The 26,238-nt window shown below is 37.6% G+C and overlaps 1 protein-coding gene across 3 annotated transcripts in view; it reads left to right on the top strand.

The window, feature by feature from the left end:
• The window catches only part of LRP6 (LDL receptor related protein 6), a 131,078-nt gene extending 105,276 nt beyond the window's left edge, over positions 1-25,802 (top strand). Inside the window, exons 13-23 of one of the 3 annotated variants that reach the window (XM_085233457.1) lie at positions 895-1,097; positions 2,478-2,689; positions 2,868-3,058; positions 7,352-7,561; positions 9,035-9,160; positions 10,572-10,766; positions 12,324-12,434; positions 14,152-14,382; positions 15,632-15,768; positions 17,443-17,540; positions 19,622-25,802. In XM_085233457.1, the coding sequence (XP_085089583.1) occupies positions 895-1,097; positions 2,478-2,689; positions 2,868-3,058; positions 7,352-7,561; positions 9,035-9,160; positions 10,572-10,766; positions 12,324-12,434; positions 14,152-14,382; positions 15,632-15,768; positions 17,443-17,540; positions 19,622-19,913 (2,006 nt within the window). In that variant the 3' untranslated portion in view covers positions 19,914-25,802. The other 2 variants (XM_085233452.1, XM_085233467.1) reach the window with 2 other exon arrangements.
• The last annotated feature ends 436 nt before the right edge of the window (positions 25,803-26,238 follow it).

Below are 26,238 nucleotides of genomic sequence, written 5' to 3'. Positions count from 1 at the left end.
AGTGTAATAAACACCTGTGCTTACTGCTAGATACAGCTGTTAGATTACAGTTAAAGAGGACAAGAAAGCCTTATTTTCTGACGTTTGATAATACTATCAGATATGCAAGAATAAGTATCATTTTTCCAGGAAGTTTTTGCTGGGCATCTGGAAAGCCATCTGATGCTTTTTTGAATACAGTGTTCTTAGATAAGCAGCAAGGAATAAGCAAGATAGATAAACCTGAGAAGAGTGAAAAAATTTTTTTTCCTTCAAAAACCCAACTTGCACCCAGGCTATGAATTGTTTTGTTCTATTCTGGTGCTGGTAGAGAATGGTTTGCAGTAACAAGATGGAACCACCAAATGGCAATCTCTGATCCTTGTAACCTCTAAATAAGGAGCCATTGCTGTGTTTTGATCAGCTTCTTCTGCAGGCAGAAGAATTAAAAAAAAAAAAACAAAAAACTTTTTGCATACTTAGCAAAAAGTTTAAGTTCAAAATAGTGGAGCTGTGTTTTCTTGGAATCCCTTAGAAAGAAAAATGGACTGTTGCTTGAGAGGTGTGGTTGACTGTTAGTGAGGTAATTTTGACAGAAATCTTAACATTTACTAGACTTGCAACTTACAAAATTATCTTTGCTAGTCACATCTACGTTCAGATTTTTGTAGTAACCATTTAAAAGGCTTTTCAAACTAATTAGAGGGTTTTTTTTGTGTTGTGTTTTGGATATACTTGGGTTGTCTTTATTTTTTTGTTTGTTTTTGTTTTTGCTTGTTTTCAAAGGAGGATAAGAGGAATGAAATATTTGACACTGTGTTTTATAAAGTAATGTTTACTGAGCATAAAAATACTCAACATTATTGCTGTGTGTAACCCTTTCCCTCTCCTTTTATTTTTTTTTAATCCATCAAGCTCCTACAACCTTTCTTTTGTTCAGTCAGAAGAATGCAATTAATCGCATGGTGATAGATGAGCAGCAGAGTCCAGATATCATACTTCCTATCCACAGTCTCCGAAATGTTCGAGCCATTGATTATGACCCCCTGGATAAGCAGTTGTATTGGATTGATTCACGGCAGAACATCATTCGGAAGGCACAGGAAGATGGCAGCCAGGTAACCTGTGGGCAGTAGAATGAAAAGATGCTCCATACCCAAGATTGTATGATGATACATAAATACTTTAGATCTACAGATTTCTGGTAGGTTATCAGCTGGCACTTGGCAAAACAAGTGGAATCTAGAGATCATGGAGTGCATTAGGAAATGAAACATGGAAAACTGGGGCTGGCCTAAAAATACTCTGGTCCTTCGTGCATTATTTGGACAGTCCTATGTGAGAGTCATGAAGCATAAAAGAGAAGATTCTTGGTGGAAAATGAACGTGTCAAGAGAGTGATAGAAATGAGAAGGGCACAGAAACTGACTCTGAAGTGAAGAGGCTGGGACTTTGTCAGGATATGGCTGTGTTTAAAGCCTCCTAGATTCTGGTGGTGGTAGGAAGAGAGCTGTTGTCAACCACAAAGACACGAGGGAAGGTTGAAACTCGTGACCTGTAAGAGATGTAGCAGGCCAGCTTTAGCAGGATAAACAAATTCCAGACTTTAGACACACCCTTTCATAAAGGTGTCAAACTAAAAAAAGAAAGCTAGGCAAATCTTCCAGTGAAGTTTAATTTGAGGATAAGAGAGTGGAGGCTACTTATGTCAAAAACATAAAGTTTTCCAAAAAGATTAGGCTGTGTTTTAACAATCCTCTTCAAATTTTTTGACAGAGTCTTAAGTTCATCTTTCACTTTGACTATGCATTTCAAATAATTTAAAAAGGAAAAAAAAAAAAAAAAAAAGGAAAAAAAGAAAGTGAAAGAAAGGGTATGAGAACTTCAGACATCTGTTCTGGAAGACCAGAACTTTGGAGCAGAAAAGTGTCAGCTGGAAATGTTAGCTGATACCTTTTGTGTCTCTTGGCAATTTCCTTCCCATATATGGTTCATCCTTATTTTATTTCTCTCAAGTTTGACGGCAGTGATAGTGGAGTAGAGTGAGAGGAATTTCAAGCGCTGTCTGGCCTTACTTTGCCAGTATTTTTTTATCTTCTTCGCTGCAGCTTTGGGTTGTAGATGTTTCTGTTTCAGAGTGCTATACAGTCTGGATTTGGGTCTGTCCGAACTAAGGGTTGTCAAGAAAGAGGAGGAGGCAGGGAAATTCAGCTTGAATCTCCAACATGGAGGTATTTGGACTTTTCGGTCAAATTTGTTGAATCTTGTGTGTTCCAACTACTTGATTGCCATTAAAACAGACAGGACTAAGTCACTAAATCTAATCAAAAGTGTTAATGGAACAACTGGTCCTGTGTGTCTCCTATGTTATGATAATATTTTGCTGGCATTTTTCTTCCCCTTGGCAATAGTTTGATGTGGCATCTATAGCAAATATAATTGCCTGCATTGGATCTGGCTAAGTGTTCTTCTGTGGGTTGTTGTTCTCTCCTTTCTAGAGCCTCACTGTTGTGACAAGTCCAGTTCCCAATCAGAACCTAGACATGCAGCCTTATGACCTGAGCATTGACATCTACAGCCGCTATATCTACTGGACCTGTGAAGCTACTAATGTCATCAATGTGACACGCTTGGATGGGAGACCCATGGGAGTGGTGCTCAAAGGAGATCAAGATAGACCCAGGGCCATTGTGGTGAATCCGGAGAAAGGGTAAGTAGCGGGAGTAGTAATATGGCAAAATTCAGGCAGAAGGTTTTAAGAATCAAATCTACTGCTTTCTATTTGTTTGAATAAAAGCAACTGTAACATTTGTTAAAATGTCTTGGTCGTATAGCAAAAATATGAAAAGGTCAATTAAACTGTTTCCCTCTAATCATTACTATCCCAGATATATGTATTTCACCAACCTGCAAGAAAGGTCTCCTAAAATTGAGAGAGCAGCATTGGATGGAACTGAACGAGAGATCCTTTTTTTCAGAGGATTAAGCAAGCCTATAGCCTTAGCTATTGACAGCCAGCTAGGCAAGTTGTTCTGGGCTGATTCAGACCTGCGGAGAATTGAAAGCAGCGACCTTTCAGGTAGAGTAGCACTTTAATTCAGTGATTCATTTGTGTGGGGTGGGTGCGGGGGAATGTAGAAAAAGGTGTTGTCTTTTCCTTCCTGCTATAGACAGTCTGTACTGTGATTCTAATTGCTCCCTCAATTCCCAGCCAGGGAATGTGTATGATTCATCCAACGTGCCTTTACAGTCTTGTGCCTCTATCTATGATTTGCATTATTAATTGTTACACTTGCTATTTACTTCAGTTTCTCACTGCAAGACCTTTGTGTGATTTCCCAATGTTAACTCACAAATAAATTGCAGCAGTGTTGTAAAGGGGAGGGGAGAAGTGTTTTTTTTTTAATAGGCATTGTTTTTGGTGCAGTAATCTGTGAATTGTGAGTTTCTTGTTAATAGAGAAGTCTTTCCAGCCGAGTTAAAGCAGCAGGTGTGCAGATTAATTATGTGTCTGTCCTTTTTGGGACATAATGTGAGAAAAGTAAAGTGAGATTTAACGCTTTTCTGTTCTCAAAAGGCAAAAAAAAGTCCTTCCAGCCATATAATTCTCTTTGCCTACTCCTTAATGTTGGTTATGCTGCTTGTCCACTATGAGTTGTTTTAGCTCTATTTACTATATAAGCAAAACTATAAGCTAGCAGCAACATAGAAAAAGAGAAAAAATAAAAGTATTCTGTTGATATGGAAAGCTGAATTGATCCAGCAAGCAACCAGAACTAGAGCAAGAGAAGAGGCAAAATTGTGCAGTTAGACTAGCTGAGAGAGACACAGACATCTCCTATTTACTAGTTAGATGCAGCTAGTTGCTGGATCATATCAACTGTCTTTTGTGACTCGGATAGTAATTCACTGTAATACGAGTTGGCTGAACACATACCTACCCATCTCTTTATGATGTGTTGGGATATAAATCCCCTCATATTACTGCCTGTGGGTGTCAGCGGCAGAATTTCTACTTCCCCTGAAGTAGGTTCAGCTCCAGTCTGAATAACAAACTTTTTCTGAGTGTTATTCAGCTATCACTGAATACATAAGGAAATAAGGATGTACTTTGCAATCAGGGAGCGAAGTTGAAAACCTAGCCAGATGTTGGTAGTTTAGAGTATTCCATGGATACCTTCATTCAAAGTGGAGGCATGCAATCCCACTGACACCAGTGTGGCTTTCAGACTTTTGTTAAGTTGCAAGAATAAGCTTTTGTTTTGGAAAATGTTTCAGTATTTCATGTTTGTTGGTTTAGCAAAAGATTACTTTTTTTTTTTTTTTTTTTCCCCAGTGATTTGCATGATATGTCACTGGGAGGTTCAAGATCGCTTATGAACTGTGATACCCTGATTATTTTATTTGTGTTTTAAAACACAAGGCATAAGCTGACCTCAGGATACCTCATCTTGTCCCACTTCTGCTCAAGCGGGATCACCCAGAGCAGGTTGTCTAGGCCTACATCCACCTGGCTTTTGAACATCTCACAGGAGGGCATTCCACAGCCTCTGTGGAAGGTTGCCTCTGTGCCAGAGCTCCAGCACCCACACAGCACAGAATTGCTTCCTGGAGTTCAAAAGGAACCTCCTGTGTGCCAATTTGTGCCCATTATCTCTGATCCTGGCACTGAGCACCACTGAAAAGAGCCTAATTCTTTCCTCCGTGCACTGTCCCTTCAAGCAGTACAACCATCTGGTGGTATATCAGCCATTTCCCCCATGGTTGTTTTGTTTAAAGATCACTGTTGGATTACTGATGTCATGAAATAAGAGCTCCTCATTTTGATGAACTTAATGAAAAATCTTTCCAAAACCCTTCTTGCTTTTTTGGCTTCTGCACCACAAATAGATTGCTATAATCATCACAATAAATTGCTAACTGCTGAGATGCATTCCTGCACTTAGGAATGCTGATTAATAGAGTCTTTTGACTGGCAAAGTAATTTTTTGCATGTGTTATCTTCTTTAAAACGTGCACAATCTCCTGCTATGCTGACTCCGTAGATGCCAGTACTCATAAAGAGAATGAGAAATAGAATGCCTTCATGTTATGCAGCCCTTCTTTTACTCACTGTCCTTTGGGCATTCAGCTAGGTATCAGTTGTATTGTCCAAATCGGAGTTCCTACTGAAGCTTCCTCACATCCTACTGAAGATTCCTCACATAGTTAAGGGTTGTTTACAAAAAGATGACTGAAATTAGCTTCTGACCATGGAAACTATTTGGAAATTAGTTTTTTTTTTTATTCCAGAATAATTTGTGTGATTTGGAAATATCTAATGATTCTAGAATTAAGTCATTTTTATTTGGAAATAGAATGTACTAAGGGTGTGTCCTGATTTTTGTATTTATTTGTTTGTTTGTAAGTCTTTAAAGGTATTGCTGGAAAGAGAAGAGTGATGCCAGGAGACAAAACTCGTAATAACATCTCCCTTTCACCTGACATTCCTAATAAAGGGGGCTAGCATCTGGATGAGACAAGTTCAGATACTCTTGTTGGTTTATGGAAGGAGAGATATCAGTGTCTCAGTTTATTCAGAAATAATCAGCTACATGGTCACAAATGTTAAAAAGAAAGTTTAAAACAGTAATATAGAGAAAATTTTAAGCTTCAGAGCTTTAGGAGCATTTTGCAAAATGCCATGTTGATTTACATGAGCATAGTAGAGCAGGGTATGTGCAGACTCCATTTGGGTAGGTCAAGGTCTTAGTTTAAATTATATTTTTTTCTGTCTTCTTTGCATATTCCCCACTTGCCACTTAGTTTTCCTTCTCTTAAAGATGCAGGTTGCTGTTTCTAACCTTTTCCCTATAAGATGACTCATATTCATGAGGGCTAATAGACTGTTGCAGATCTTCAGTTTGCCTTGCATCACTCGGGCTATTAATTTCTTCATCAGTCTGGATTCCTTGAGAATACATCAATGTTATTTCTTAATCAGATCATTGCTGGTGTTATTCCAAATTGGTGAATGAGAGCCCTGTGAAGCTGAGGATTAAAATCTCCATGATCTGCTTAAGATGTTACCATTTGATAAATGCTTAAAAGTTCCATATGCATTTAGTACAATTGAGATAAATACATTTTTTGTAGCTTAATTTGTTTGCAGTTCCTGGCATACTGTTGATTAAAGTTTTCAACAAGCCGAAGATAGAAGGATAGAACCTGAGAAAATTATAAAATCATAAAATAGGTGTATTTTGTCCCATAACAGTATACTGTATGACTATGGTACAGATATCATATAACTTTTCTGTGGTATTCAGTTATACTAGTATATTTTTACAGGAAAAAATATTACAACTTGTTGAAAATTATATTGTGGAAGAACATCAGCAAAACTATTATCTGCTATATTAAAAATAAAGATAAGCATAGCAGTGAACTCAGATACCTGAAAACAACAGGATTTGGATGTGTATTTTCAAGCTCTGGTCTAATTTTGAACTGTGTAATATTGTTATGGCATTTCAAAATTGAAGCAAAATCCATATGCTTGTGAGTAATTTTGTGCTCAGAGTCTGATAAACCTTACTGAATATTTGAGTGTTAATGACCATATGACCATTGCATGTGAGTTATGAAGCCTTCACCATCTTTGGGCAACGTTACTTCTGAAACTGTTGTGGGCTGTCTTCTGTTGATATGGACTGTAACCCATGTGTAATCTAGCATAAAAGTCAGCAAATACTTTCAGAGGCATCAAGATTCTTGACTGGTGCTGATGTTTGCTGAGGAACTGAAGAAAGTAAGTCTCCATTAGAAAGAATGGAATGTTCTTAATTCAGCACAAAAACATTTGTGAAGATAATGTAGTTGAAATAAAAGAATATGAAGAAGTCAAAAGTCAAATGTTTACCTTAATCCCATAATTTGTGTGAAAAGCACTAATTACTTTGTCTTCACTTGTATTTTATCTTTCATTTGTTAACTCAAGTTAATAATGTCTTCTTATTCCCTGCTGAATGCCAAGACAAAGCAGTTTAAAAAAGAATAGATGAATGAAAAGAAATAACAATTACCATCGCACTGATAAAAGGCTGAATGGTCTCATGAGAGTTGGGCCCCCAACTCCATATAGTTTCTAAATACAGAAAATGTATCTGAAGCGCAAGAACTTCTTTTGATGAAAATAATTTAAAGGAAAGATCATGTGTCTGCAAAGCATCAGTCTTACATCAGAGGACCCAAGATTGCATATATTTTTATAGTTGGCTTTAACTAGTAGTGTAAAAGTAGTAGAAAATGATGATGTAAACATTATAGAAAATATTTGTGATAGTATTTTGGCTGATTCCAGATGAGCTAAACCGCTCTTTTCCTTCTGCAGGTGCTAACCGAGTTGTTTTGGAAGATTCCAATATCTTGCAACCTGTAGGACTAACTGTATTTGAGAACTGGCTGTATTGGATTGACAGACAACAGCAGATGATTGAAAAGATTGATATGACTGGTCGAGAAGGACGTACAAAGGTCCAAGCTCGTATTGCACAACTCAGTGACATTCATGCTGTGAAAGAGCTTAACGTTCAGGAATACAGTAAGTACAATTCCTATTTACAAGTGAAAACAGTGCCTGTGGGACTAAAGGCAGGTAATGACTAAGAGAGGTGAAGCCTACTTTTCCTTATCACTGATCAGCATCAGTGTGAATCAAAGGGGCCAGAAGTATCATTCCATCTGTTACATTGCTAGAATGGTATTGTTTGCCTCCTTAGTGTGGTTGGCAATAGACATGCAAACTATTACAAATCCAGCATTATATTTTGTTGCTCTGACAACTTTGTTGTTACTTCCATCAATCCCACAAGTACCTGGGATTTGAATGTATATAGGCACAGTGGGAATATTCTGTAACTCCTAGTAGAGGATTTTCTGGATTATGGATGTGGCAGACTGCTGACACAGAGTATCAAAGCTGTCACTATTAGGACTTTACTCCTTCTGGAATTCTGAGGGCTCTGAGGGCCCTTTACTAGCTGTAAATATTTCAGTGGACTAGCTACCTTGCCTGCACAGCCTTGAAAGAAAAGTGAAAAAATTTTTGTTAATGTCAGTTCATATTGAAACTAAATGGTGGACACTGCATTACACAAAGGAAGTGTGTATTAAATAACAATTTGTGCTTAATATGCCTGGACTTCAAAAAGTTTTCTGCTTACCAGGATTTAGCTTTCTCTGCACGTACTCACTTGAAGGGAGCAGTAGAGCTGCTGTTTTCATAGACAAAATAGGCCTGGTTAATAGGCTGTGGAGTATGCCTTCAAGACATCCAAAGATGTCTGGGGATGTTTAATTAAAGCATCAGTGCAGACTACTACTAGTTTTGTTTGCTATTAATCTCAGTAAATCTGTCAGGAGTTCCAAGGAAAGTATGTTGTCTCTATTAAAGATTAAAATGAAGAGACATATTTATCTAGAGCATGTTAATTTGAGTTTTGGAGATAGTGTGAAAGCTTCATAGTTCATTAATTAAAAAGGTTTCCTTTTTTTTAATGGTTTTTGATAGGAAAAAATTAAAGAAGTATAGAACCCAAGGCACCTTTTTATTACTAACGTTGCTCTTTTTGCTGAAGAGCTTATTCTACCTCACACAAGAGCAAATGGTTTGAGTATTGTTTACTAGCTTAAAAGGCCATATGGTGTAATTCTCAGTGTTTTAGGTCACAGATAAATAATTATTTGTGTAAAGGAAAATAATACAATGAATCACAACTTTTTCAGAGTTGATTTTAGAAATGCCTCCCGCATTGAGAAGGGAGTAATGAAGAAAATCCTGTGAGATCACTGAAAGATTTGAAAAGAGGTGGGGATTTCTTGTCACAGGACTTACCGAATTATTAGAAAGTAAATCTGAATTGGCTTTTTCCAGAGTCCACCAATTACTGTAGGGTACCTGAAGTAGAGGAAATTGAAAAGGAGCAGCGAATAAAACAACACTATCTCCATGTACTTATCCCCGCAAGTGTGATTGCAGTTGTACTTCCTATTTGTCTTATTCTTAAAATCACAGGACAGCACCCTTGTTCTCAAGACAATGGTGGTTGCTCACACATTTGCATTGTGAAGGGCGATGGCACCACACGCTGCTCTTGTCCAGTCCACCTTGTTTTGCTGCAGGATGAGCTGTCCTGTGGAGGTAAGTCCTTCCCATGCTCTGGGTTGCTGAGCTTGCAGCTTTTGGGTGGGGAGGTCTCTGGTTTAGGGTCAGCTTCTGAGCAGAAATAATATGATAGTGTTGTAACATGTTTTTACATGTTCACCTCTTTGCCTCAGTCCAATGAGCTAAATCTGCAAGTTTTGAGGAGTAAAAGGATAGGACAATTTCATTAGCTGACTATAGAATAAGGATCTCTGTTTACGCTTTCTACTTAAGTCAATTGAATTATTTCAATTTGATTTTTTTTTATTATACAATTTTTTATTACTTTTTGTATCACTGTGCATGTTCTTGTTTTTCAGCTAATGGTAAGCTCTCACGTTCTGCTGTGTTCCGCCCCATCTACTGTCTGTGCCATTTAATTCTTCCTTTCTTTCCTCCTGAAATTCACCACCTCTTTCTGAACTGCAACCTCAGAAGGGCAAGTTGCCTCCTCCATGGTGACATGACCACAGTAGCTTATGTGCTGGTGCCTCCAAGGTTGTGTTTGAAATGGGGGATAGGAAAGGCACTTTGGTACTTCAGTCCCTTTGTGCCAACATACTGAATGAGTTTATTATGCAATCTTCTTGGCATCAAGGCAACGTGCGGTCTCACAATGGAACAAGAGCTAACATAATCCAGATATTTTCTCAAGTTTAATAAAAGAGCAAGTTTAATACCAGGCCAAAAAGGAAAGAGGAAGAAAGGGGGAATTAAAAAAAAAGGGTGGAGGGAGGAATACATACTTGCTTACTGCCTGAGATTAACAGTTACAGTAGTGAATGTTAAATAACAGCTAACAGCTGTGTTGAGAAAGCAAGAAGACTAGATGGAGCAGTTTCTTGTCATTTTAGAATTTTGACTCAACAGAGCTGTCGAGGCGCATAACTAGACATTGAGTCACAGCACATCCATCTGCAGCACATTACATCCTCTTAATGTTTTCTATGCAATGCCTGTTGAGCATTAAGACAGTGAACAATCAACTGTGTATGCAGTGGTGCTGCAGGGGAGGGGGAATAGAGGAAAAGTATGTTGACTTTAAAAAAAGACTTTTGGAGATCTATGGGGAAGGATAAAAGAGGCTGAGGTGGGAAGAAAAGAATTGTGTTTTTAGTGTTCATGTTTCTCTGTTCTTCTTCTTTGTCTAATGAGAATCCATTGACATAAACTTGCATCTGTCACGCAAGACTCAAGACCTGCTCAAACGATTATAGAGACAGAGGGGGGGGAATCACCTCATGATGCTGCATGTTTACCAGCTTTTGATATCAAAGCAGCTAAGTTATTCTTGTCCTTAACTGTTGTGATCTTCTGATTGTTCACCTGAATTTTTACTTTTTGTTTGTTTGCTTGATTTTTAAAGAACCTCCAACATGCTCCCCTCAGCAATTCACCTGTTTCACAGGTGAGATTGACTGCATCCCAGTGGCCTGGCGCTGTGATGGTTTCACTGAATGTGAAGACCACAGTGATGAAAAAAACTGCCCAGTGTGCTCAGACACCCAGTTTCAGTGTGAAAGTGGACAGTGCATAGACAGTGCCCTCCGGTGCAATGGAGAAGCAAATTGCCAGGACAACTCAGATGAGAAGAACTGCGAAGGTACAGAGGATCTTTCAAAGTATGATAGAAACAAAGCTGCACAGAGGATGCTATGAAAGTTATCAAAGCTAATGTAGAGTATAGAATTCCAAAGGATTTGAATTTCTGCTGTTAAGTCACAGGTTTATTGAGTGGGAAATTATTTCACAGCTCCATTCCTTCGTTTTTCCACCTGCTCATGTCCTGCACAGTGGTTTAAGCTATGTTTGTGGAAAGTACTCTTAAAAAATTGTATGTTTCAAGCTCTGAAACCTGGTAACTTTGCAGTAAACTTCTTTCAGTAAGTGGGAGTGAGAGACAGATGAGATTCCTGGAGATGTCCACTTCAGAGTTCAGTAAGAGAGAGCAGTTAAGCTATACTTATGGAGAGAAGTGCTATTACCAACACAATGAGAATTAGGGAATTTTTGTTGCTGTATTGGAAGGGGCAGGTTATGCTGAAGGAGTCTGTACTACCCTAGTACTATATCAAGTGAAACATTAGAATACTTAACCTTCTTTTCCTCATTGCACAAGTAGTAAGGAATTGTAGGGACAACTTATAAGCTTGAATGGATGCCTCTTCCATATATTCTTTCAGTACAGTTTCTTTGAAGAGACTGTCTAAGAGTCTTTGAATCAAGGATGAATTTCTTTCCAAAAGATATGCTCCAGCTCAAACAAAAAAAATATACAAACAGATGCAGAAGTTCCTCTGTGATGAAGGATGATTTTTAGGCAGACACATGCTGACATCTGAAAATGCTTCGTGCAGGTTAGTTTCCCAGTTACCATCCAGTGACTAGAGATATCAAAACAAGGGCTGTTTATCATCTTCAAAATGTCCCTGTTATTCAGAGTATTCAGGTTGAGTGCAGCTCAGAAAAGCCTATAGTTTAACTTCTTAATTCAACTGAAATCAGAAAGAATTTAAAATTTATGTGAAACAGGGAGCAAAACTATGTGTAAACAGCAGCAGCCAGTACTTTCTCTGCAGCACCTTTTTTCCCAAAGCAGTAGTTTATTTTTTGAGTGTAATGGCAAAGATCCAGATTTGTCTTCTGTCTTTCATTTCAGTTTTAAAACATAATGTCAAGTGAAATACATTGTCGTATGATCAAGGAGTCTTCTATTTCACAAGAAGGCACAAAGGCATTGATAAACCACATTTATCTTTCTTAAACAATTTTAACATTATGGTTTGGCAGATTTATTTTTAATAACTTAATTATTCTTGCTTATATTATAGTATATGTTTAGAGTAAAGTAATTAAAGTCATTTTGCCATAACCATGTCCTGTAATAAGTACCTACGTCCTCAATGGCCTTCTGCATCTGACTTGTGTCAGTTGAGGTGACTCTTCCTTGGAGGGTCCAGAGTTTTTTTTTCTTTTTTGCATGCTTAGCATGAGGGACTTTTATATGCCACTCACTGCTTCAAGAAACGAAGGTAACAGCAGACTAAGCTCTATCAAGATATTCCTGATTGTATGCTTTGGTATTTACTTTCCTTAATCATTTTAAAGAGTAGAAGTCTTTGATACTGACTCTTGGTTTGTGGGGTTGTTCTCTTCCCAGTGCTTTGTTTAACTAATCAGTTCCGGTGTGCCAGCGGGCAGTGCATTGGTAAAAGCAAGAAATGTGATCACAACCTGGACTGTAGTGACAGCTCAGATGAGCAAGGATGCTGTAAGTACAAAACCTGAGACTTGATTGCATTATCCGAAATTTATTTCTTACCTTCTCAATGAGTTAATTTTAATCTGAATTGTACCCAAAATGGATGTTGTTATGCAATTAATGCATAAGTGTAGTAGAATAGGAATCAAAGATGTAACTAGTATTTTGAATTAATCCTTTCTGAGGCAGAACAGGCTGGTTAAATTTTGCACATAACTCTGTAAAGTTTTAAAAGAAATGACAGGCTTGTTTTATTATAATGAGTTTGTATGCTGAGAAAGTGCAGTATTAAAAATCTTTTTCTATCAGTGTGAAGCTTTTATATAAAACTATTTTGCTTCATGATTTTCCCGTACAAGGATTAGTAGCAGGTGCTTTTATAATCAGGTCAGCACTCTGTTTACAGACTAAGCCTTCTAAAATTTCCTTGGCATCTTAAAAAAAAAAATGTAATTTTGAGCTTGATTTATGATCTGTAACATGATACATACTATCTTGAAATCTCCAGGATTCTGCAAGAAAAACACTGCCTTTAAAATTCCAGCTTGAAAGTTCATTTTCACTGTTGGTGTTTCGAAAGAAATTGTAAATAGGTGACATCTTTTCTTGTGTTGGAGATCTGTATATCACAGGTGACACATGACTTGAAAATGCAAGGCCTTGATCTTAAGAAGGAGTAATAAGAGATGTGCTATCATGTTAGAAAGTTATTAGCAACTTTATCACAGACATATGTTATTATCTTTTTTATGGTTCAGAAATTTTTTGGTTTTAGGATATAAAATCCCCCTGGAATAAAGTTGCATTGGTCACTATCCTTCTTCCAGTATGATCATAAGTCTGTTTACTAATCACTGTAGACTGTGACAGGTTGGTTAAAGTGTGGAATTGGTTTTTGAAGGGGAAGGATATATGTTGAGGAAAAGGCTTTCTATAATGGCTAAGATGTAAAATACCAACTAGAACAGGAATATTCTTTTAAGCCTGCTTTTCTTGTCAAATTCATTGAGGATAGGCAGGGAGTTGTCATTTATTCCCATAAGTATCATTGCTTAGAACTGGTATTGTAGGGAAAGCTGATCATTTTAGCTGTTGAATAATTACTTTGGATACAGATTCCTTACAAAGTAGCACTTCTAAAGCTGATGTGAAGATGTATCTGTAACATTTAGTGTGGGATCGATGTAGAATGGGTTAGGTAATTAAATAAATAGCAGCAAACCCAAAATTCATTACTGATATCATCTCTACTCTTCAGCGTAAGTGAATGTTACACAGTTGAGAACAGGGAATGCCAATCTGTTAAGCTGACTGATAATCTAGGTGTTGTGTGACAAAGTGAAGCACAAGTAGTTGTCACTGTTATTATTGGTAGCACAGTACAATCTGAGGTCCTGGCTGCAGGTCTTGTTTACCTAGCTCAAAGGGTAGCAAGTTCAGTACCTGGTTTACAAGGCCCCCCCCTGCACATGGGTATACTTGCTCATCTTCTGGCATCTCATTCTAAAACCTCTGCACATGTGGAACTATTCGTGTGCGCAGGTGGCCCTACTGGCTTCCTGGAACAGACCTGTTCACATGTGTGTTTGTTCCTAACATAAATTCATTTGAAAGCTGATATCTGCCTATGGAAGTGGAGGCTGTTGAATGATATCGTGAAAACTGATGTTGATATATGAAGCTGCTGGATTAGGTTCTACAGTATAATTTTACTTTTTCCTTCTAGACACTACAGAGGAGCCTGCGCCACAGCCCAACAACACAATAGGCTCCATCATTGGTGTAATCCTCACACTTTTTGTGGTTGGAGCAATGTATTTCATTTGCCAGAGGGTGCTGTGCCCACGCATGAAGGGAGATGGAGAAACAATGACCAATGATTATGTGGTACATGGACCAGCCTCTGTACCTCTTGGTTATGTGCCTCACCCAAGCTCTTTGTCAGGGTCTCTTCCTGGTGAGTAAACAGCATGTTCCTTTTTTTGCTCTTTGACCTTGCATAGTTATAGCTGAGGATACTGTGCATGTATGCACAGGAGACATTGATTCCAGAAGCATAATTCTTCATGCTAGGCCACTGAGAGTCAGGACAGTTGAGGATTGTTGCTGTCCATTGCAATAAATTTCTATTTTTTCCATGCCACTCACAAGCATTCAGATTCTTAGCAGAACCATAAGTTCAAATAAATATACATACCATGGGAGTTCTCTTTTTTGCTGCAAAAGAAGTCTCTTTTTATGACATTGGCAAGGTGTTGTGACAGATCATGGTAAAGTACATGGAGGTATATTCATAAGACTTTGTTTAAAGATTGCATAATTATTAGATTTGTAGACTAGATCTTTATACTTGTGAAACTTCTTGTAAAGTCAGAAATGACCAGCAATAACTGGTTTCATCTTATTTCATTATTTGATAATGAAGTTTCTCATACCAATTCACATGCATGATACTACCGCTGATGAAAAAATAAGATTTGGCTGCAACATTGTACTTCATTTGTATGCATTTCTTTTGTATGTGTTGATTAAATATGAACTGTAACTTGTGGTTCTGGATCCAGCGGGTTGCAGTTAGGACATAGGTGTTTTTGAGGCTAATACAGGGTTACAAGAGTTCACCAAATTTCTTTACTTTCTGTTGTAACCTGCTTTCGTTATAGAGTGTTTAAGGAGAATTTGCATTATTTCAAGCACAATTACATACCTGTCTGTTTTCCATTTGGACTCTATGGAAGCATGATTCAGTCCAGCAGCAAAATCTTACTTAGCTGTGTAGAAATAAAAGAACAAACCCTCTCTTCTTCTGCTCGAATTTCAGTTGCTTAGTTGTTGTGGTCGGAGTCAGTTTTGTGTTTTATTCCAAGACATAGAAATAATGCCTGAATGCCTGTTCTCTCAAGTCATTTACAGATGTTCACGTAAAAGGAATCTGGTTCTCTTCATGCAGCTTTAGTGCAGCCAAGTGCCAGATCCTGCAGTTCAGTAGTTGATACACAAAACCAACATGCTTATCCCCTGACAGTCTTCATTCTGTTTCTCAATCAAAGAGCACTGAATTTGCTCTTAATACTGAAAAGATTAGTTTTGCTTTTAGGAGTTGCACTGATACCGCTGTTATCTTCCCAGCTTTTTTTCTTTAATCTTTCTTTTCTCTGTTTGCTTTGAAGAATTGAATATTGACATACATATTTGCTCTTCTTTAGGGATGTCTCGAGGAAAATCTGTGATCAGCTCCCTCAGCATTATGGGAGGGAGCAGTGGGCCACCCTATGACAGGGCCCATGTCACTGGAGCATCTTCCAGTAGTTCTTCAAGTACTAAAGGCACTTACTTTCCTCCAGTAAGTTATTCTGTTATTCATAGATCTTTACTAACTTTCAGAGAGGTTCCTGGAGATAATTTGTTTACAGATTCATGCTTTGTTTTACCTTTCTAGAATAAAAGATTTGTTTGAATATGGAGTGAGTGATTTTGGAAGGAAAGAGAAGGGAGAAGAGGTTGTCTCTTTCTAAAACAATATAGGAGTTTTATACTAATTTTTAAAGCTTTATAGAGATTTACTACCAGAAAAAAAATTGTGTTAGATTAAATATCAGGAGAGATGAAAAAAGCAGAGTAAATGTTGAGCAACTCTGGCAGAGTGATCTCCATTACACTCTATCAAGTGCCTCTGGAGAAAATGCCATAGTTGGAGTCTCCACAGGCTCTTGAATTAATTAAAATGAAGTTTTCTCTCACGTTCCAAAGCAAACAAGTGTCTTTCAACTTCATAACATTCCTATAGACATAAAACAGAAAAGTACTGTATTAGATGCTATATGAAAGCTTTAGAGGGTTCAGTATCTACTTAATTTTAACATCTGGTAGTTGTTTTAGCAATTGTATATGAAGTCCACAAGCCACTACTGTATATTAGAGTTACAACTTGGTCAGCAGAAATTAAAATCTTCAACTGTCTGTTATGCAGTTCTGAAAATAACTAATCTTTTTATATCCTGAAATTGACCAAAATTCCGTTTATGCAGTAAGGGTATGACAGTGTAGAGAACAAATGCTTGCCTTGGTCAGCGAACTACAAATATTCTAAAACAGCTTAGTGCTTAAGGCCTACAAGCTAGCAAGGGTAGACATCTGCTGGTTTCCCTAGGGCAGTGATATCACTAGTGACTATGTTGTACTGAACAGCTAGCTTAAACTTTCCTTTTCATCACTGTGTATGTCAAAATACACAGCAGTCAACAGCAGTCAACATTTCTGAGAATAGCTTAGTATCTTCTATGGGAATGATAACAAGCAGGATTTCCAGCATCTATTAAAGAACTGGAGAATAAACAAAAGAAGAGTTCTCTTTTTTGGGAGGGACTATGCATATAGTTCTTCAAGTAAGAATACTAAAAAGAAAATTTGTAACACTGGTGTTTTCTTGATCCAGATTCTGTCTTGGTTTCAACTGGGAAAGAGTTATTTTCTTTGGAGTGTCTGGTATGATGCTGTGTTGGTTCTAGGAGAAAAACAATGTTGTATCACACTAGTGTTTATAGCTGCAGCTAAGCAGTGTTTTATAGAGCCAAAACCATTTGCAGCGAAGGGTCCAAGATCTGGGAGGGAACAGAATTAGGACAGCTGACATAAACTGGTCAAAGGGATATTCCATACCATATGACATCAAGTGGAAGGAATTTTGAAGGGAGAGGGAGTTCATTGCTCTCTTTCTCTGGTCAGGGGGCTATCTGGGCATTGGTCATTGGGTGGAGAGCAATTACTTACGTATCTCTTGTTTTATACATTTATAAATATGTATAGTTGTAACTATTATTACTTTCCTTTTCTCTATTTTAGTAAGTAGTTTTATCTCAACCTACAAGTTCTACTTTGTTTTTTGGATTCTCTCCCTCATCCCAGTGGGAAGGAGCAGGAGTGAGTGTCCAACTGTGTGGTGCTGAGCCAACAATCAGGTTAAACCACAGCAGCATTCATATGTTAACTGCAACTTTTTTTCTTAATTTTTTCTTAGATTTTGAACCCACCACCATCACCAGCTACTGAGCGTTCACATTATACAATGGAATTCGGTTATTCTTCAAACAGCCCATCCACTCATAGATCTTACAGGTAATTATTATTACAATAGCATCTGTCAGGATCAAAGCAGTTAGTGTAGAAATGTAGAATAAAGACATACCCTGCTCCATAAGAATTGTAATCAAAGGCCTTAATGCTGCAAGTGCTAAAACAGATGCTTAAATTGTTTCGCATGTATCATGTCACTGAAGCATATGTTTAAGTGTAGCATAATTTGAGGTTAATCATACAGTGAGTGGGTTAGTGGTACGTCTCTTGAGTATATTTGCTTTAGGGGGAATAACAACGCTAATTCTTGTCACCATAGTAGTTAAATGCTGACTCGGTATCATGATAACTTACAGCCAAAAATATGTACACTGGAATGAACCCTGCCATAAATAATAACCCTGTTGTAAATAATTTGTTATGTAATTATAAAAAATGGTAGTCAAACACATATAGGAGGAAAGTTGGCAATAAAAAGGCTAGTATTTCACAAGTAAGATCATATTAATGGTCTAGATAAATCACAAGAATATATCAAATTAGATTTTAATATTAATATCTGAATGAGGTTGCTAATCTCTTGCTTATTTTCTCTAGTATTTGAAACATGAAAGCTTTATCTTCATTTTTTGAACACATCCTTCTCACCTTCCTTTAGAGTTCATTATCATTTTATAACTAGTTACAAAAAAAAAAAAAAAAAAAAAGAGTAAGAGACATACTACCCAAGAGTGTAAAGATTCCCCTCTCAAATCACTAGTAGATCTAGTCAATGAGAATTGAGACTATATTTATCTCCTGAAAGAAATGCTTCCCTAGCACAGAGTCTCTGGGGGCTTTTGTATAATGAGGTCTCTGGGGCTGAAGAGATATCTCTTCTCCATTAGCAGAAAATATGACCTCTGTTGTGCCGAGGTGTGTTGTATGTCTGTAATGGTCCCTTGCAGACATACAAAAAATCCGTTAAAATGATTTGTAATTTAATAATGACATAAAAGCACATTGTGGCACCAGCAGGAATTCTGCTGATCATTGGTCAGCTGGTGTGACTTTTTGTATTATAAATGGTCTAGAGATGTAGTGTAGATTTAAATGTTTTCAGAGTGCTCCCCACTCAAAAATAAATCCTAGTTTTGCCAGTTCTGATCTTTGCTAACAGTCTGACTTGAATACAGAGGAACTGTATCCGTAGTTACCAGCTACGGATTTTGATGCTGGCAATTGTAATTACCGACCACTTCCCTTTCTAGTTTGTTTTCTTTTATATAACTATAGAATGGCTTAGGTTGGAAGAAATCTTAAAGTCCATTTAAATCCATGGGCAGGGTTGTCAACCACTCAATCATGTTGTCCAGAGCTCCATCCAACCTGGTCTCCAGGAATGATGCATCCACAACTTCTCTGGACAGCCTCTTCCAGTGTCTCATCACCCCATGAGTGTAGAATTTCCTCCTAATTTCCCCTCTTTTAGATAAAACCATTCCCCCTTGTCCTATCAGACCCTGTAAAATGTCAGAGTCCATCTTGTTTATAGGCTTCTTTTTAAATACTGAAAGGCTGAAATGAGGTTTCCCCAAGAAACAGAATGCAGGTTTCTTTAAATGATCTTGGGTTCATTTTTAAAAATGTTTGATAGTGTTTGAGAATTCCCTCCCAGTTTTTGCTCTGGCAGGTGATTCTCCTGAGCGCTACAAAGGTGCCAGTTGATTTTTGGTCTCTCCCTCAACTTAGAAGTTAGTTCAAATTGGGAATTATTCTATTTATGGATACTAGAATGTCTTCTCTAAGTTTGCAACACACTGTTCTTTCCCACAGTGCCCTTCTTAGCAGCAATTTTTTCTACCTCAGCTTAGGAAACCTATTGTCTGTAGGTAATTAGTAACTGGTATTTTGTTCACTGGTTCCTGTAATTTGACTGATGCTGTGCAAAGTTGGGCTTTCTCCAGGTGAGTTAACAAGTCCACTGTGCCACAGAGGTGTTTGATACTGTGGATCTGCAACGGGGAGGTTGACTCCTGCCTCTTTCCACCTTGACTTACGTGCCTCTCTCTTGTTCACGGATGCATCACCCAAAATGCTTAGCCTCTTTGCTGACACTTTTCCCAAAAATCTCCCTACCACAGCTACAGGCCTTACAGCTACCGCCACTTTGCACCTCCCACAACACCCTGTAGCACGGATGTCTGTGACAGTGACTATGCCCCAAGCCGAAGGGTCACGGCCACGATGGCCAAGGGCTACACCAGTGACTTGAACTATGATTCAGAGCCCGTCCCACCGCCTCCGACTCCGCGCAGCCAGTACCTGTCAGCGGAGGAGAACTACGAGAGCTGCCCCCCTTCCCCGTACACAGAGCGGAGCTACTCTCACCACCTCTACCCACCACCGCCGTCCCCCTGCACAGACTCCTCATGAGGGGCAGCCCCCCCTCCGTAATCTGCCTCTGCCGTGGAAGTGTAAATACAAAGCGTTCTACCAGGGAGGGGGGAGTTCTTGGCAAGGGATGAGGTAGGACAGTGTACAGTTAAATGTTATTAAGTTGGGCGGAGGAATACTGGACATATTTGTACAGAAGAAAAAAAAAGGATATTTATATATTTTCTTAAACAGCAACTGCTGCTTGTGCCATAAGAAAAATTTTTGTATAAAAGAACCCAGACATTTGTACAAAAAGTTTTTATTTTTGCAAATTGAACACAAAAACATGCCTTAATCCAGTGAAGTGACTGAGCACATAGCGAAATGGAAGGAGCAGGTATGTGTCACTTGTCCAGCGAGGTGAGATGTGGGGTTTGTCAATACCAAAAATGTTTAAAGTAATTAATAATAAAGAAGTCCGTCTCAGAGCAGCATACCATAGATACTTGGAAGTAGCCAAATAACCTCTATATTAGCTACAGAGGGCCAGCAACTAAGTTAAACTTGAAAATGCAGTCAGGACAGATAATAACCTTATACAAAGGGCTTTGTTTTCTACAGGAATACAGCAATCGTAGCAGTGAATCCAGAAGAATAATCACACATTTTTTTAAAAGAGTACACCTCTGTTTTTCTTCAATACATTTACCAAACTTGAACATTTTGAACTCTCTCCTTGCTTCTGGAATTTCAATGATTTTTGTTGGGTATATTTTAAAGTTTGCTTTTTTAATACTGCTTAGCCTTTCTACATCCTTTCTTCCCCCCATGTCACTTTAAATCATATTAACCTTATTTAAAGTACTGCTAGAACTGGGCTGCTGTAAATTCTTTTTTTTTTCCCCTCCTAATTAGCCTTGTCGTGCAATGAGTGTCATGCTATACATTACTTCACTAATTTTGCCAACATGAGGATCCTGTTTTGTACCAGGTCAGTGTGATTTTCACATGATTGACAAGGGTAATATGCACATACCTGAATGATTTTTAGTCCCTGAAAAAAGAAAAACTTATTTTGACCTAGTGCCCACAAAATGTCAAATATTTTTTTACCACATATAATAGAGACAGTGTATTTATAAACTATAAATTTAACCACGGATTGTTAGTTTTACTGTAAATGAATAATATATCCTTGCAGTACATTCAATGTATATTGATACCACAGTACGCAAATCAGATATATATAATATATATATATTATTTTTTCCTAGTAAGGAAGCATTTAACTTTCAGTGGAGCAACTGTCCATAAGAAATAAATGTTTTGATCATTGGAAGGAGTTCCTTTGCTGTATTAACTGCTCATGATTTGTGTTAGGCAAAGCCAATTTTCTCAGTATGATTTTGACATACCTCCTCTTTTGTGTGGTGTGAGTTTAATGCTTTAGTATTAACCGCTGTGAGTATCAAATTAAGATATTCTTAACCAAACAATTTTTTATTCACATCTCTATTTTTGTATATTACCTTATTTAGCCCCTTCTCCCTTTAGCCTCACCATGGTGATTTTGAAAGGGATAGTATATAATCAAGTGAAAGCATTATTTGTGTAGGTTGAGGGACAACCTAGAATATTATGATTTCCTCTCCTACTCCAGTGCAGTGTTCTGAATTTGCTTTGACTGTAGCAGAGCTCACAGTATACCTGATTCTAGACAGCATTACGCATTTGCACCTTCTGTTGATGTTAAATCCATGTTGAAGGTGTTGATGCCTTCAGGTTGGACTTCTGATTCTTTTCTCTCAAAACAAATGCTTCTGCCTTCTGAGTCTTTTGGGCTTAGTATGGATGGAATAACCATTCAGAGGTCCTATTTGGCTTGTATTGTTCTCTGTTGTTTGTTTCCATCCAGTTTCAACTAAGCAAAATAATCGAAAAATGTGGCATAGGCTTTGATTCATACTGTTGACATAATTAGTGACAAATAATTCTGCCACTCATCTTGGGTACTGAAGCTTTGTTTTATTTCAGCTCTGAGAAAAACCATGCTATTTGGAATCCCAGCTGTAACAAAGAATTTTTCTCACAGTAAAAGATACCTGAGAAAACATTAAAAACCTGGATGGACTCCAGGCTACTACAATTGATCTCTGGATCTGGTGCGCTGAGAGTTTGCTCAGCTTCATTCTAGGTATCTGGAAATTGTGATAGCTGTTCTTTAGGCTCTTCCTTGTTGTTGAAGAAGCCTGTCTGCGTTCTCCAGCAGGGCTGATGTGGAAGGTATTGTAAACTATAAGGGAACTCAAAGACTTTTATATGAAGGGGGGGAGGACAGGTGTGCTGGGGTGGATGTCGAGACTGGCATGCCGATGAGAATAGAACCTTCTCTGTTGTTTACATTTTGTCATGTGCAGCATTCCATGTGGGGTTCACATGTGGAAACTTGCACTAATGAACTCAGAAGAATATTGCATTGTTATATCTCAGTCCAAGTGCTTGTACTGCGATGGCAATGATATCTTCTTGCAAAATACTCTTTTCAGCATGCCGATTTCTGTTTGAAAATCTCCTAAGGTAGTTAAGCTTAAGGAATGGTATCCTCTTTCTGCTGCAGTTGCACTGCTTTGCTGAAGGTTACTTTTTCAGGGAATTTCCTGGCTGTAAATTCACAAATGCGTTAATTATAATGAGGGTTAATTATAATGAAAGTTCTCTTCATGTGAACTGCGCTGCCTGAGTTCTATGCTGGTTTTCATCCATAATTACTCCAGTTGTAATCAGTGGGATGGATGTGTAATTTAGTGTAGAATTTGATCAAGTCTACATCTCACCTTGTACATCAGATATTTTGAGCAGTCTGTCTCTGGATGTAAAGAGCAGGAAAGTGGATATGTTTTTTCCACTGAGGATGACCAGCATAGGGAGCAGACTTGCTTGTCTGGATTATCCAAAGAATTTATTTAGTGGGAAACTGTGATCTGCCTTTGCATTTACATGTATTTTTCCAATAAATCTAGAGTGAAAGATAGAATGAATTGATGATCTGTGGAAATCCTCTTGGCTAGATGTCCAAATTACAAAAGCATTGCTGCAGCTAATATATGCACCTGACCTAATCACAGTGGACAAACCATAGACTGCTTGAATATTGGAACTGAATGACCTTTCTGTTCCTTTCTGCCACTGAGCCAGTCGTGACTGATACTCTCTCCTTCCCTCAATCACAATTGTGCTTTCTTCTGCCTCTCAAATTGACTGAGATGCTAGGACTATGGTAATGCACACATGTCAACTTAGGATATAGCTGGATAGGTGTGTGGCATTAACATTAAAGAGATCGCACTGATGTAAATGAAGACTATTCATAGTCCTTAAGCTATGCACAAATATCTTCATCTTACAACATGAAATGCATATAAATAGGGGTATTTAACTCAACTGTGTTAAATGTGTAGTTTTTCCTCTGGACACCTGGAAAGTATTCATAGCTGAGTGTCTGGGCATGGAAATAGCTGGCATGCTAAAACAGGAACGGAACAGTCCTTTCTAGTTTAAAAATAATAGTAATAATAATGATGAACATTACAGTGTAAAGTTTGATGAAAACTAACCTTTGCATGATCTATACGTGTTTAAATGGCAATATAAACGAAACCTAATATTGCCTTTTAAAATTATGCCTGCCTTATGATGCTGTGCGTCTTCCTAGGGAAGACTCATCATTTTTCCACTGGTTCAGATGCCAAGATATTTATTTGAAAAGAACTTAAATAGGGTAAGCACAACATGCAAATAACATGAAATAAAGAATGTTTTCCATGCATTCATGCAACTCATGTTTATATTAAATAGAATATTCACAGTAATGCAAAACATGCAAATGAGCCAGTTTATAATGAAAGGATTAATTTTGCTGTGAGTTGTAAATTTCAGTATTGTAAATTCCAAATTACTACCATAACATTACCCCATGAACATGTACAAGTATATATATATATATGTATATGTGTATATATGTATATATGTGTATATATGTGTATATATATATATATGCAAGTACACATCTATTTGATGATGTGAGTTTACCCAAAGCTGATAATTTTCTCGTGCATACATACCCACATTGGCACATTTGGCCTTGTTGCCTTTCAAAGTGCTAATGCTGGGTACTGTCATGGTGTCTCTTGTAAGACAGACTTCTTTTGTCCAGATTACAGGACAGACAGCAGACTATTTGCTATTTAAACCTGAATAATTAGTGCTCTGTCATGCAAGGCAGGAGAAGAAGTGCATTTTTGATGCTGTTGTATTAATTCTGATGTCCAGTTTGCAGATGAGTAAAAGCTCTTCTGCTCTCTTTAAGTATATAAAAACTAATCTGTTGTAGTAACTATGAAGAAAAATTCACCCAAACTGCTTGTCATGACAGGTGACACTATCCACTGCAAGTGAAGGAATATGCACAAAGTCCATTTATTGCATTAATGGATTTTGTTGGTGTTTTGGTCTCTGGTTTGTGCATTGCTTCTCTATTTGTTATGTCTGAGACTCTAGAAATCGTTTGACTTGTGAGTCTTAGAAAGGGATTCATTCATTATGCTTTAAGCCAGTTAAGTCTGTCTTAAGATAAAGAAAAGGCCACTTTCTTGAATATTTAGTGTTTCCATTCTTTATTGCTTTGGAAATCTCCTTGAGTTGATTACCACCATTCTAGAGAGAAATGCTTGATCTACAGAACTCCCTGGCCATGCATGCTGCTGAGCCAAATGACTTCTTCAAAATATTACTAAAACATTCTCACTCACTCTGTGCCCGACAGATTTGTCTTGACTATGTTTACTCATAATACTGTTATGCAGAGAATCTGCTTTGGAATGTGTACTGTGCATGTAGCAGATTATTATTTACACAACAAAAAATAGCTGCCTCATTGGGTGCACAAGTAATTTCAGCATTGTTTTTGAGAAACTGCTTTCCTAGCCATTCTTTTTAAGTTGCATGGTGATAGGGTTATTGCATGCAAATTAACCTTTAATGTAGTTGGCAGGTGACAAATGCACCTTGAAAACAAGTCAGGAATGACCTAACAGCTTGAAAATGGCTACAAAACAGAATCACAGCATCATAGGGGCTGCAAGGGACCTCTGGAGATCATATAGTCCAACCCAAACAATTCATTTATTCAAAAACATTCAATTTATTTCTAAAGGAAGTAAAATAAAAAGCCACAGTAATCCAAATGAGCAATTTTCTTTCATTTTTAAAAAGGCAGGTCAATGTTTGATAATAACCTGGTATTTATAGGAACTGAACAATCCACTCCAAAACAGTGCAGAGCAGAGTAAGAAAACTGTCCATATTAGAAATGTCCTAAGAGCATGCAGGATTATTGTGATGTAACTGTTGGAGAGCAGTCATGTTCCCCTCTTTTCAATGAACAAGGAGCATCTTTGAAGTCCCGATTAAAATGGCTGTAGCCTTAAGCCAGGCAGTTGAGAGTCAGCCAGGGAAAATGAAAGTGTCTTTTGTAAAGGGGATACCACTAGGCTTAAGCTGAACTAGCCTTGTTTGCAAATGAAGGATCTGGTGCTGCTTTCAGACTTTTAATCTTGGTTTTTTGTTTTGTTTTGGTTTCGTTTGTTTTTTTTTGTAAGCTTTAATCGCTGTTTGTCATTGTCTTAAAGCCAGCTGGTGTCTCTTGTTCATCAACTTTGGTAAGATGGTGCTTTGCAAGGATGTATTTATATTATAATGACCAACATTTGGTCAACCCTATTCACTCATTCACTAACTTTTTTTTTTTTTTTTGTAAAATAAAGTGCTTTACTTATGAGGTGTATATAAACCTTGTACAAAAATCCTTTCCAATAATTACTATAAACTGAGTTGTAACAAATGAAATGTTGATTTTTATAATAAAACTAAGAGTGAAAAAAAAAAGAAGGGTACGCCTCATTTTATTTCAGCATTTGAAGGAGTGGTGTCTAAAGGTGAAGTCCCATGAGTGTGTTTGCTCAACTCTTAAAAGCCAGAAGGTGCTCAACTCCCTGATGCTGTGGGCAGACTCTGCAAACACAGATGCATTTGCGTGAAATACACAGTTGACTTCAAACAGTTCTGTTCATTTCCATTATTCTATATGGCAGATTGATTCATTTTGAAGCTGAAAGTCTTCATTATTCATCACTTAAATTGGTTTATGAGATAATACCCCATCGCTGAAGAGATATGTTACAGTTATTTTGAGGCTGCTGATCTTTAAATCTGTCTAAATGTTTGCAAGGAGAACTAGATTGTTTTTCAGTGTAAAACAAAGCAAACACCTAAATCACAGTCCTCTCAATGTAATGCGTAATTGGGTAGGAAGGAGTTTTGAATG

The sequence above is a fragment of the Meleagris gallopavo genome, chromosome 1, assembly GCF_905368555.1.
Source record: "Meleagris gallopavo chromosome 1, MGAL_WU_HG_1.1, whole genome shotgun sequence".
In the NCBI taxonomy this organism is placed as follows: Eukaryota; Metazoa; Chordata; class Aves; order Galliformes; family Phasianidae; genus Meleagris; species Meleagris gallopavo.
The sequence above is the reverse complement of the archived record's forward strand: the minus strand, read 5'-3'. Positions and strand labels throughout refer to the sequence as shown.